The 14,581-nt window shown below is 33.5% G+C and overlaps 1 protein-coding gene across 1 annotated transcript in view; it reads left to right on the top strand.

The window, feature by feature from the left end:
- CUNH1orf141 (chromosome unknown C1orf141 homolog) overlaps positions 1-13,358 on the top strand; it is a 29,634-nt gene extending 16,276 nt beyond the window's left edge. The window contains exons 4-8 of the mRNA XM_055305249.1: positions 2,042-2,109; positions 7,180-7,324; positions 9,210-9,279; positions 10,457-10,646; positions 12,786-13,358. Coding sequence (XP_055161224.1) covers positions 2,042-2,109; positions 7,180-7,324; positions 9,210-9,279; positions 10,457-10,646; positions 12,786-13,358 — 1,046 coding nt within the window. The remainder of the gene's footprint in view (positions 1-2,041; positions 2,110-7,179; positions 7,325-9,209; positions 9,280-10,456; positions 10,647-12,785) is intronic.
- Positions 13,359-14,581: the final 1,223 nt, after the last annotated feature.

Raw genomic sequence — 14,581 nt, 5'->3', positions numbered from 1 at the left:
CCCTTTTCTCTGTTTTGTTTTGTTTTGTTTTTCACTCTATGGTGCCTTTTTGATAAACAGACATTCTTTGACTTTAATAAAGTCAAATACACCAAATCTTTCCCCATTTGATTAGTACTTTTTGTACCATATTTAAGAAATTTTGGGCAGCCAGGGTGGCTCAGCGGTTTAGCGCCGCCTTCAGCCCAGGGCCTGATCCTGGAGACCTGGGATCCAGTCCCATGTCGGGCTCCCGGCATGGAGCCTGCTTCTCCCTCTGCCTGTGTCTCTGCTTCTCTCTCTCTCTCTCTCATGAATAAATAAATAAAATCTTAAAAAAAAAAGAAATGTTTCTCTACTTTATGGTCATGAAGACTTTCTCCTATTTATCTTATAAAATATATTAATTCTTCTTTTTATATGTAGGCCTAAAGTCTACCCAAAATCAAATTTTGAGTGAGGTAAGGGTCAAATATAATTTTTTTCATGTGAATATACAGTTATTTATGTAATTTAAAAGGCTATTCTTTTCCTAATGCTCAGGGCTCTTTGCTCTGGGGCTCTTATTCTATTTATTTGTCTATTTATCATTAATACTATACCACATTAGTTTATGTAGCTTAAAATAACTCTTGAATCTGATAGAGCAAGACTTCTAACTTTGTTATCCAAGAATATCATGGATATTTTCTATTTTCCATTATGATTTTTTTCTCCGACCCGTTCGTTATTTAGAAGCATATGTCTTTTTTCAAAACATTTGAATCTTTTCTAATTATCTTTTGACTATAACTTTTTAGCACAATGACAGGGTTGTGTGAGGATATACTCCATATGATTTCAGTCCTATGTAATTAGTTAACATGACTCAATATATAGTAAATTGTTGCAAATGCTCTGATATGCTTGAAAATACTGTATATCCTATAGTAGTTGAGTACAATGTTCTGTATATGTCTTTTAGGTCAAATTTTTTCACTGTATATTTTAACTCTTTACATCCTTATTGATTTTTCTGTTTGCTTATTCTGCCAATGAGAAATTTCAGGCTTCTATTTTTCCTTGTAGTGTAAAATTTTGCTTTATGGATTTTTAAATACAGTTTAGGTGATGTTATCAGTTACATAAAATTTAGAATTATTATGTTTCTAGTTAATTGAACCCTTTTTCATTATAAAGCAATTGTCTTACTATCCAGTATTACTGTAGTTGCCCTAGCTTTCTTTTGGCTACCATATCTTTTTCCACCATTTTATTACCTTCTTGTAACACTGTAATCTAGATTTATCTCTTGTAAATATCATACTATTAAATTTTAAAATCTACTGTGGTAATCTTTGCTTTAAAATGGAGCGCTTAGTCTATTTACAGTTAATTACTGATATCTTTAGATTTAACTTTGCTATCTTATTTTGTTTTTTTATTTATTCAGTTGATTTTATATTTCTATCTTCTCATGTTTTCTTTAGGATTGAATTTTTTAAGTTTCACTTTTCCTCTTTATTAATTTGGAAGTTATATACTCTGTTTCTATTCTTTAAATGATTACTCTAGAAATTACAATATGCGACCTTTTAAAATCTAGTGTTACCCTCATTCTAGACAATAAAAGGATCTTAGAACACTTGAATTATTTTACTGACATCTGACTTTTATGTTATTGTTAAAACCCAGAGTCTTATCTAAGTATTATCTAAATCAGACATGACTGAGACTAAAGGTATGATTCCTCCTGAGGCAAAATTCCTCTCTACCTGTAAATCTCTGGAACCAAATAATATATATATTTGCAGAATGCAAAACCCAGTTCTGACCCCCATAGTTTGATAATAGTCAGAAATAAATAACTAAAAGTCATATCCTATTAATAGAAACTCATTTTAAAAGCAAATTAGGATACATTTAGCTTTGAAAATGTAAAGGTAATATGTAAGCACCTAAGTTTATCAAATTACATTTCTAAAAAGTTTGCTAGAAGTAGAGAAAATAGTTTATTGGTAGTAAAATTAGAAGTAGTCTAATAGTATGGAAATATCATTTATGTTTGGATTTGTTTCTTTAGAGCCAGTGAAAGAAAATCTGAAATCAAGATCTTTTAGACATTTTCTTTATCTTAAGGACACAGCTGAGGTAGGTTAAATTTGTCCACTTAACAATTACTTGGAAGAAATTCAGATTAACACTAACAATTTTATATATACTTCTATAAATCCCAAATTCAAATGTATTTTAGGATTCAAAAACATAAAATTTTAAAGTGATTTCATCTTTGATATTACTAAAACTTTATGTACAGAGAAAATGCGGAAAATAATATATTATTTGCCTGACAGTCCATACAGCAGAAATTATTTATTGAATATGATAAGGAAGAACAGTTATCATAAAGTCAGTTAAAACAGGACATCATAAAAAAACTATGCATGCATAACAAATATTTCGTTTTAATTTAAAATACGAAAATATGTATCCATTTGTAATCTTCTCATGTGTATCCAAGACCATTTTTTTTTGAGCATGCTATGGTTATTTAAAGTATATAATTACAGTACTAATTACCATAAACAGGTTTGGGACCAACAATACTCTTTTTTTTTTTAACTGAAGTATAATTGAAGTATTGTACTATAAATATGCAATGTTACATTAGCTTTGGGTGTACAACATAGTGGTTTGACAACATGTTTTATTTAGGTTCATGTTTAATAAAAATCTTTCAAGATATATATATTGTAACATCAGAAGTTTACTCATAATAATAAATTTATTAGCAGGGTGCCTGGGTGGTTCAGTGGGTAAAGCATCTGCCTTTGGCTCAGGTCAAGATCTCAGGGTCCTGAGATGAAGCCCTGTATGGGGTTCCCTGCTCAGTGGGGAGTCTGTTTCTCCCTGTCCCTCTGACCCTCCTCCCCACTTATGCTTTCTCTCTCTGTCTCAAATAAATAAATACAATCTTTAAATAATAATTATTATAATAAATTTAGTAGCATCTTTTAGAAAACATGCAACATTTTAATTTAAAAAAATAAATGGAAATATTCATTTGACTTTTAAAAAATTAAATAATACAGGAAAGCTAATAAGAACACAAAGCACCTCCATCCCATATTTGTTGTTCTAATTTCCCCTTTTCAAAGGTAACCATGTTTAACTTTGCCAGGGGTGGGGTGTGGGGGGTGTAATTCCTCTTATGATTAACTCCATAATTTTAAAAAATGAGCTTCTAGTACTATTTTTTTATTTATCTACTTTAAATATTATCTACTGAATAATCAGTAAAACATATTTGAATTAACTTATTTATACTACTCTACACTTCTCCCTTGTTTTTTCTTCTGAATCTTTGTTTTTGTTTTTTTAAGATTTTATTTATTTATTTAAGAGAGAGAGCACAGAGGGAGAGGGAGAGGGAGAAGCAACTACCCACTGAGCAGGGAGCCTAATGTGGGGCTTGATCCCAGGACCCTGGGATCATGACCTGAGCTGGAGGTAGATGCTTAACAGATCAAGCCACCCAGGTGCCCCTCCTTCTGGATCTTTGATAGTTACTTTTTTGCTTTCTCTATTGTTCACTTTTGTACTGAAAAATAAAATATCTAAATATTTTTCTTTTATATCAACTTCAGTCACTAACCCCTGATTCCCCTTTACATAAGATGAAGATTTTAGCTGTCCTATCCTTTTCTCCCGCTCTCCTCCACACCTTTGTCCTGAAGTCAAGTATATCTTTGACATTATTTTGAGGTCAATTTTGCAACTCTGATTAAGCCGTCATGTTTTGTCTATAGCTTAATTCTATAAGTCAAAACTACAAACAGTATCTATGCTGTTATGATATTGCAAATAATCATTCGTTGTAGAATAAAGTAATGTGCTAGGATTACGATTCTTCTCAATGGGTAAAATGTAAAAATAAAGACTCCTTTATCTTATTCTCCATCAGTTACTCAAAAACTAATGCCATTTGTCAGTCTACATCATATTGAGAACTTGACTGTCCTGTACACTTCTGTATTTATTCCTGAATATTCTAGTTGCCTTCCTTTTTTTTTTCTTGTGGAGAATGGTAATAATAGCAAACATTTACGTAGTACTTAAAGTACCTGTATAGTATAAACATACACCTATACATGGATATATGTATATGTATGTGTATGTATAATTTACATCCCCAATGACTCAATGAAGTAAGTACTATATTTATTCCTATTTTATAGATGAGAAAAAAGAGGTACAAAGAAGAAGTAATTTGGCTGAGTTCAATTATAAATAACAGAGCTAGGAAGAACCTAACTGTCTGATACATGTTCTTTACCTATAAGATAGGCAGCCTCTGAAAAAGAAACATGAAACTTTCTCATTGTATGTGGATACAGAGACACCTTATTTGTTCTATTAAGTAGAACCCCTTCCAATCTTCTTGGAGGAATTGTTCATTGGAGCTCAGTGACTTTTTGTTCTAAATTTGACCCATTATTTTTAAGCCTGCGCTGCAATTATCACTGGGTCTTCCCATTCCTGGTTTAGTTGCCAAATTCTAGTACTCCATGTCTTCTTATTTCTTGGATTTCATCTTTATTTTTTCTAGAATATGTCTTCAAGAAACTTCTCTAAGGATGGTACACAGATGCCTGGACATATATTTATTTTTTCCATGTATATGATTGATAGTTTAGCTAAGTAGAATTATATGTATAAAATCATTTTTTCCCCTAAACTTTGATGACATTGCCCCATTGTCCTATGCCATTCAATGCTGCTAATGAAAAGTTCTCAGTCTTTTGTAAGTGATCTTACTTTTTTCCTCTGGAAACTTTTAGGATCTTCCCTTTATCAATGTTGTTTTGAAATGTTTTGAGGATATGTCTGAGTGTTGTAATTTTACTTCAATTCATTCTGCTCAGTGTTCAACAGACCACTTTAAAGTCAAATGTCTTTCTTTAGGTCTTAAAAAAAGTTTCTGTTATTTTCTTCCCCATTTCCTTTCCACTATTTTCTCTGTTCTTTAATGGTCAGGTATTAGATTTCTTGGATTGATCCTCTATATTACTATTCTCTATTCTTTGTCTCTGAATAGTTGCTCTTTATTCTAGTCCTTTTATTTCATTTTGGTTCAGTAATGACACTTTAAATTTCTTTCTTGTTCTTAGTTGTTTTTTTTCTTCTCATAGTTTCCTGTTATATTTGTTCTCAACATTTTATGAGGATATTAGGGTTCATTTTCTGAAGTCATTTTCTGTTTCTTGAATTATCTCTTTTCTGGTGTTGGTGTTCCTTTTTTTAAAATCATGATAGTTGTTTTTGAAATTATTGATTTTTATCATACCTGATAAATCTTCATTTGTTCATATTTAAGAATCAAGATATGGGTTAATCTTTCTATGAAACTGCCATTAATTTTATAAATAAACATCTCTCCAGAATTGAGAGCCAACTTTTCTGTGTATACATCAGCATTCTCATCCAGCTAGCTTAACTTTAGCATAAGAGGGTGGAGATCAGTAATCTGACTGGTAGTCTGTCCTTCAGAAGAGAGTTTCACTCTGGGAACCAAACTCACATTAGCAGGAAGTTTATTAGCGGAAGAGCACTAATTTATCCTGGGGCTAATTAAATACAGTTTCCTACAGCTTTGCATGTGGGATAGGATAAGTGGGAAATAGAGGAAGTGACAACTGGTTCAGAAATTCCAAAGAATTTCAGTTAACCTGCTTCTTTACAACTTTTGTTTCCCTTCTCACCCTAAATATCTGCCAAGTCTAAGTCTAGAGTTTCATCAGAAACTGTAATTATTTTAATAGCTCCAAGATTTAAAATATAATTGATAAATTCAATAACCACTGTTGATAAAACTACAGAAAATACTTGCTTAATATGATAAAGAATATCAGCATAATTTTAACAAGTATACCTATATAAAAACCAATAACCAATTTCATAATTAATGATAATACATTAGTCTATGACATGGCAAGAGTGACACATATCACCATTATTATTTATAAATAATCTTGTATTGTTCCCATACCAGTATTGAACAATGCAATTGGAAAAGATAATGGAAGCAGTAAAAGCTCTGGAGAATTCTGATGCAGTATGGCTGAGTAAGGCCCTATTATACCAGCCTGTCTCAGACAATGACTATAAACTCTGGACAAGAAACTCAGAAAAAACACACACACACACACACACACACACACACACACACATATTACCCGAAGACCCCAGAGAGTGAACAAAAGCAGGTGAAAAAAAAAAAACCATAGAAACTTGTAGTAACTGACTTGCATGGGGCAAAGTTGCTATTTTTATGACTTTTGGCTTGAAGGGTGGATGAAGTTGGCACTTAATGGGTCATCTGAAACTCCAACAGAAAACTGATATATTTTTTCTGGAGAGAAGAACCAGAGAGCAATGTTCAAGGCAAACCAAGCTTCTAGAAAGTGAAGGGAGGGGACTAATAGAAGAGAACTGAAGATGACAGCCAAGTCTCTCACTAACCAAGTCTCTCACTAACCCCTGAACCATGCATGTTTAGGGAGACTGCAAGTAGCCCAGCTAAGGATACAACTGAACTGAAATTTGAGCTGCTGCTCCAGAGACAGAGTGTATTTTGAACCTGACCAAGTTAATTGTTAATATAAAAACATCAAAAATCTTTATAGAGATATAGCAGATTCATCAAAGTCTCCCTCTATATTAGAGCCAATCTGGAATCCTAACCCTGGAAAAGTTAGATCACTTTTTCCAGTTCTCCCCCTTCATTCAGAAGTATTCTGCTGTATCTACTCTATGTTTGAATAATGTTTCTGTTTAAACAAAGAGGGTTTTTTGTTTGTTTTTGTTTTTGTTTTTTTGCTCAGTATTTGAACTTTAGACTTTCCCTGCATTTGGACAAATAAATTTTGCATGTGAATATAATGAGGACAAAGAAAATAAAAGTTAGCAAAAAGTGTGAACACAGTCCAATTTTTAAATTTTTGTAGATTTCTTTCCTCCTGTACAAAGTGTTATTAACATCCCTATCATAGGGGTTTGTTTGAGGATTAAATAAATATTATATTGGAAGCATTTAAAGAACTAGACAGCTGTTAGTTATCATACTTAGATATGCCAAATGTGAATAATCAAATTTAAGTTACTTATCAATATACACAGAAATAATTCCTAAGATAGTTTTTGTTTTCTCCTGATGTTCAGGTGAAGAATCCTAAACTTTTGCATGATCTATATTCACAGACTAAGCAAGCATGTAGAAGAACACTGGATCCTACAACCATTTATCCTGCACCCAAGATTCAATCCAGTGCTTACAAGAAGGAAAAAGACTCTACTTTATTTGCAGGTATATGTATATTATGTATTTATATTGAAAGAGTTATGAGGCCTTTCTTTGACTAAATGCCTCCTCAAACTGAATTGCTTATTGCAAGAGAGAGGTGAAGGACTCTCACCCACATGTCACTTCACACATAGATGAACAGAGTGTCCACCACCATCACTACCTCATTAGAGTCATGAAGAGGTTTCACAGAACATATAGTGCACAGAAACAAATTTCCTCATAATGTTTCAGGGCTCCAGCTCCCTCACTAGCTTGCTCAGGCAGCTGAATGCCTGAATTCGTAACATACGGTAATATCTGGATTCACCTATTAATTTCTAAGGGGAGAATTTAACAATATCCAGATAAACAGAGTGTCCAAAGATTTCCTTCTATTATTTTTGAACTAGTATCAAGCCTGGATTTAAGTGTCCTGATTCAAAGATGAGTAGATGGAAAAACAAGAACATGAGACTTCTTAAATATCCTGTAGCAAATAAAGGAGATACTTTAAAAGATAGCTAATGGTCACAGTCTGACAGAAATTGTACCCCATGAAACAGGAAGAAATTTAGACAATAACTGTTTTATAAGCTCAAGAGATTAAAGAAAATAAGGATTCTGTGAAACAAGATTCAAAGATATAAAAGGTAATTGTCAAAAATGAAATGGTGCTGTCAGTGCTGAAAATATTTTTAGGGTAATGGGTAATGATAAAGCACAACCTAAATTATATCAAACGTAATGAAGAGTAGAATAAACATCCAAATCAAAGATCCGAAGGGCAGATTTAGGAAAATCACGCAGAATGCAATGTAAAGGAACAGAACTATGACTGGTTAAGAGAAGATAATACATTGAGGGAACAAAACTGGTATCCAACCCTGAGATAACCAGTGTTTGGAAGAGAGACCAGAACAAATTGAATGAACTTGCTGAAAAAGAGCATAGGGAAGCTATCTTGGAATAATAGAAACACTCAATATATTGATTTTGTTGATGCTTCCATTAGTGTATATATATTTGTCAGAATTCACCAAACTATACATGTAGAATGTGTACATTTAGTTGCATGCAAATTTTACTTCAGTAAGTTAAAAAGAAAGCAAAAGATTAATTCTGCAAAATTCTAAAACACCAGAAATAAAATAATCTAAGGGTGCCTGGCTGGCTCAGTCAGTTGGATGTCCAACTCTTGGTTTTGGCTTGGATCCTGATCTCAGGGTCATAGGGTTGAGCCCTGTGTCAGGCTCTGCCCTCAGCACAGAGTCTGCTTGAAGTTCTCTCTCTCTCCCTCTGCCCCTCCCCCTGCTTGCACTCTTGCACTCTCTCTCTAAATAAATAAATGTTGGGAAGCAGTGCACTAGAACACAAACTGAGAGCAAGAGAAAAGTTGAATTTACTGCTAATAGCATATGTGTCTAGGAACACTTCTAAGAAAGTAGGAAAATGCTGGAGGGCCTGCCAGGCATATTTGAAAGAGTTCAACCCTAGACACTTCCTTCGTGCCAGGTGGCAAGGTCAGTTTGATCTCTGCTAACTAACATCCCTCTTTACCAATAGTGTTTAACCATCTGAGGCTTCCTATTGTCTAATAATGACTACATGTTGGAAAGATTTGAAAATTTAAGAATGTCTTTCTTCCACAAAAATCTCCAAGGCCAGTTTTATTCTTGATGTGTCTTAGCCAGACATCAGATCTTTGACCTCAGTCTTTTCCAGTTCTGTCTTGTTCACTTAATAAACTCTTACTTTTAAAAAAAATGTCTTACTAAGTAGTTAAATAGATTAAGCACTATGCCAGGTGCTTTCTATTGTTTTTTACACTGTAAAATATTTTCTGTAAGGTATTTTCTGAATTCCATGATATATGTGTGGATTTTATGAAAATATTTTATAATTTCAGCTCAAACTGGAGAAAACCCTGAGGAATCATTTGATTTGGCTGGTCGCTTAGAAGATTATATCAATAAAAGGTATTTATTTTAACATTTTCATATTTTATTGTGTTCATTGATATTTCTAACAGGAAGAATTCTGCCCTTTATTTTTTAGTAGACCAGAATGAATTTATTTGGGTATATTATTACCATTAGGCCTGTACTATGATCCTGTGACTGGTCTAAGAGTGTGCTACTAGTCAGCATCACATTCATACCTTGAACTCATGCTCTATCTGCTTCAAGTTCATAGGCCAATGGAAAAAAGACATAGAAAAATGAATGGAGAGAATACAATTGTGTTTTTCTAGTAGAGACACATTTAATTAGACTACCATATGGATGTAAGAAAAGTAGCTCTGTAGTTTCATATAAAGTTCTGATCTTTCTTATTAGATCCTGAAACTAAGTAAAATCATGTTAACCTAGTATGTTTTAAACTTTGGAGCAAACATATACAGCCTCTCTAAGTTTATCTCAGTCCTTCTGTTTCTTTCTAAGATGATATCTGGGGAAGCGAATGAGATACCCATTAGACTTTGTGATGTTGAGGAAAAGGTACTTCAGCAAGCATCTTGGTCAATGCCCTTGTACTCTACTGGTCTCATTTCTAGGTATTCTGAGGCTGTGGACATCTGTGGTTCATGAATATATGGTCTATTCTCTCAGAACTTGGTTAGGGTCCATTCTCAACTCTCATTACTATGGGAGAACACTCTGAGCCTCTGTCACAACCTTATCTGTCCATCACTCATGCCAGGCCTTTGATATGGGCTAACTCATCCTGGAAATAGCAACCAACTTGGTAAGACTAAACTCAGTGTCCATGTCCTATGTGAACCAAAGGAAATCTGGAATGAAAACTACATTGTCTTTCTGCCTGTAACCATACCATACTGTTGCATTCTGTTAACAAAGCTGAGGCCAACCTATGTTGTTAGGAAGCTGCCCTTGCAAAGCTCTTTTTACCCCAGAATCTCAACAAAGAATATGACAAATATCTCTCTACCCCTGGTATTCTCCTCACCCTGCATAATATATCTCCTCCACACTCAAGAGCCAAAGAGGCATATATATTATTGTATAGCTTCCACCTCAGCTTGGATTTGAGGGAAGTGTTGGCAGTGACTTTGAGGGATTGACAGACAGACAAGAAGTGACAAACTGAAATCAACACTATCATTATTTATGCTGAACTTGTTCTCATTTTCAGAAGAAAATCTCCCCCACAGACAGGTGATTTTAGCAAAGAAGAAAACAAAACCATCAGAAATGATCAATTAAGTGAATATTGTTCCATAAGAAAGAAAAATTTGCTCCCCTTGTGCTTTGAGGATGAATTGAAAAGGCCAAATGCCAAGATAATCAACATTAGTCCAGCAAAGACAGTAACTTCTCATATGGTAATGGTAATAATATCTATTGTAGTTCAGTAAATATGTGTATAATTACTCCTTTAAAGGAATCTTATATTCTAATGACTGGAATCTTTGATAAATTCTTTTTACTTTTTTGGGGATCCTTGGGGGGCTTCAGCGCATACCTTTGGCCCAGGGCATGATCCTGGAGACCCAGGATAGAGTCCCACGTCGGTCTCCCTGAATGGAGCCTGCTTCTCCCTCTGCCTGTGTCTCTGCCTCTGTGTGTGTGTGTATGTCTTTCATGGATAAATAAATAAATAAATAAACAAATAAATAAATAAATAAAATCTTAAAAAAAATTCTTTTTACTTTTTCAATTTCACATTGCAAAGTGACAACACTTCGATTCTTAATGCTCTTTTTAGAACTGCCACCCCAAAAGTGGGGATTCCTTTGCAACAGCTGAAAGTTTTGTGTTTTTCTTTATGAAGAAGGCTTATAAAATTTTCTTGATTATAAAAGAAATATAAAACAAAAATGGCATTTTTAAAAATGACTGCATTATATTTCACCTTTCTAACAATCTATTTTAGCTTTTTGAACCAGAAAATACATGCATTTAAGGCTATTTGGTAGCTCCCAGAGTCTCTAGGAAGGCTAAGACAATCTGGCTTGAAAGCTATACAGTTAGGAGTCACCCAGTTACAACCCCAGACTGCTCCACCAGGACCCGTGCTTTGTTATGGAGTTTGTGACTTTGATTCTGGGCAGGAGATGATTTTTTTTTAAGGTTTTATTTATTTATTCAAGAGACATAGAGAGGAAGGAAAAGACAACAGACAGAGAAAGAAGTAGGCTCCCTGTGGGAAGCCTGATGTGGGACTCAATCCCAGGACCCCGGGATCATGACCTGAGCCAAAGGCAGACGCTCAACCACTGAGCCACCCAGGCATCCCAAGAGATACTATTTTTAAGACCTTTGCCACTGCTGCCCTTCAAAGCAGGTATACCTGCTACCATTCTCACTAGAGTAGCTTTCATAATGCCCACCTTTTCCTAGTGTTTGATTTCTCTGAATAGAAGACTATCTCAGGTATATCTGATTGACAGATCCTAGGTCACATGCCTATGTTCTAATCTCAAGGGAGGCTTAGAAAGCTAGTCTTTGCCTCTATGTAAAAGTACATAGATTTGTAAGGTGGGAAATTCCCAGAGGTATTGGACAGACCAAAAATAGGACAGATCTCCACTACTGTGGCTAAATGGGTAAAACTGACATCCCAGTGGATTGTAAAATTATATTTTCATCATCTTTTTAGTAATTGTAGACAATAATATACCTTTCTCACTAAGTATACTGATGTACAACTGGATAATCCTGGTTTCTTACTTCATTAGTTATATTTCTAAAGGAAAGGTAGCAATCATTGACTTAAAGTTTGCTAAGTAAATACAGGTAATATGTATATTTGACCAGTTTCTTTGGAATTAATCTTTTTGCCCTACAATGGAAATATGGGAAGGAGTTTAGTGAATAGGTCAAATATACAAATTTTGCTACTGCTGTGACAAAATAGTCTATTTTTAAGTCAATCTATTACTTTGGGTATTTCATTCCACAAATATATATTGAGGCTTTTTATGTGCTAAGGGTTGGAGTACAAGAATAAATATAATGTTGTAAAGATATTTTTATATTCTTAGAATTATTTATTAGAATATCCAGCCTTTGTAATTTTGGCTTATAATTAATTATGTCTCTTAAGATCTTTGACTCAAGATTCATTTTTTTTTTGGTATGCTTCTTATTTCTGAATGTGGGACCTAAGAAATGCCAGAACAATGTTCCATCCCACCAACTATCCTATTTTTCCAATGACAACATTCACACATCTAAGAAGTGTATTTATTTTGTCATATCTCACTTTATTCAAAAAGGGTTTTAGTAGGCCAGAAATTCAGATTTTACCCCTAACATTTTGACAGAATATTAAGAGAAGGAAGTATGTCACATACAAGTACATGTTTTTTTTTGTTTGAATACCATTATTGTTCATATTAAAAACTTCTTAGTAGTCATTTTTAGAATATCTTATTATTTTATTTTCATGTTTAAAAATATAGGTAGCCGCCTTGACTCACTGGACTGGTGACTAAGTAGTCTTTTCTTTTAATCCACAGGAACAAAATGACACAAATCCCATAATTTTCCATGAGACTGGATATGTACAAATGTTACTTTTGACAAAAAATAGGCTTCCTCTCTATCCCATGGAAAAGGAAAACATTTACCCACATAAAAGACCAGATTTTGTTTTAGAAAGAAATTGTGAAATCCTCAAATCTTTAATTAGTGATCAGTGTATTATTCCTTCCAAACCTAAAAGAATTATGCCTACTGCATGGAAAAGAGATATACGAGCACTATCTTTGAAAGTGGGCCATAGAGTTGTAGAGGGTAAACTAAAGAAGGAAACGAGTAAGCAGACATTTGAAAACATATCCTGGAGCAAACTCTATGATTTCTCACAGACTTTTTCCAGCCTAACAAAAAAATTTGTGGGCTTCTTTGATAAAACTGTTATTCAAGAAATGAGTGCCAGACATGGCAACTTGGAAAGAATGTTTTCTACAGTAAAACCAATTAGCAAATTCAGTGCCTTACCTGTCAAATATGGCTCAAAGCCTTTAAAAACTATACTCGAAGTTCATAAATTAAATAATATAACACCATTGGATGATTTGTTAAAATAGTCAAATGAAAATTAGACACCTCAGAAAATATTGTTTATACAGCAATATTTAGTAAAGAAAATCAAATAATGATGTTCAAGATCATAGAAGAAGAAGAAAAAACAACAAAGATCATAGAAGAAATTCTTACAAAAATAATGTGCAAATGGATGCTATAAGAAAGCAAAGCATAGACACTGGAATTACAAGTCAACAGTCATCTGTTCAAGAAAAGCCAACATTTTTAGTAAATAAAAGTACAAAATTAGGAAATATTTATCAACAAGAACTAGTTCATGAATTTTTATGATCTCAATTAGATTCCTCAATCATCAGCATTTCTACAGTAGTCTGATTTGGGACCAAGAATGGCACAGACTGTTTCTGGAAATTTGCTGTTAGAAGCCAAATAACATCAATAACTCTTGCTTAATAATTGAGTATCAAATAAGACAAATGTACCATTAACTTGATGCATGTGGAACTAATCGTGTATCAGCATTTTGGATAACCACTGGAAAATAGTCTTACATTAGCATTTCATGCAATTAAAAAGACTGTAAATTTTAAAATAGTTTTTTGTTAGTAGACATTGGAACTTCCTTGCCATATAATGCCTTTTCCAAGTATAACTTTGACTTTTTTCAAAATTATTAAATAATTTAAAAGAATAGCTTAAATAAGCTAAAAAAATGTGATACCAAATCCTATAAAGTATTGAACATTACATATATTATTATATTGCTGTTTTACTGTTTCTAATTAACCCAAACAGTATAAAGGCAGAATTCAAATTAGAAAAGAATTGTATTTCAAAAGTTTATTTTTAATCCATTTGTTTTAAAGAATTTTTAAAAATCTGAGCTGTTAGTATGTAAGGAGAAGTAGGTTTAATTAGAAACATTTCTGTTAGGGGAAGGCTGTGGGGGCCTTTGGAAACTTCCGAAGATGAAGACATAAATTTGTTCAGGTTCCTGTTTCTACTTCAGGGTGGAGGGTTTTTTTTTTCATGTGCCAAGGCTGCTCTTGGGCATCTCTTCCCAATGAGAGTCAGGTTTTGGCTTTAAAACAGAATGACAAGGGGAAAACATGGGGGGGGAGGGGTTAAGAAAGAGGGGAGCAACTGGGGACTCTGTAAATGAGGAAGAGCAAGAGCAAAAGGACAACAATACCTTATTACAGTATTATTATTTTCATTTTAAAAAAGATTTTATCTATTTATCCATGAGAAACATACAGAGAGA

Source organism: Nyctereutes procyonoides, unplaced genomic scaffold, assembly GCF_905146905.1.
Source record: "Nyctereutes procyonoides isolate TBG_1078 unplaced genomic scaffold, NYPRO_anot_genome, whole genome shotgun sequence".
Lineage (NCBI taxonomy): Eukaryota > Metazoa > Chordata > Mammalia > Carnivora > Canidae > Nyctereutes > Nyctereutes procyonoides.
This window is presented reverse-complemented; position numbering and strand designations above follow the sequence as displayed.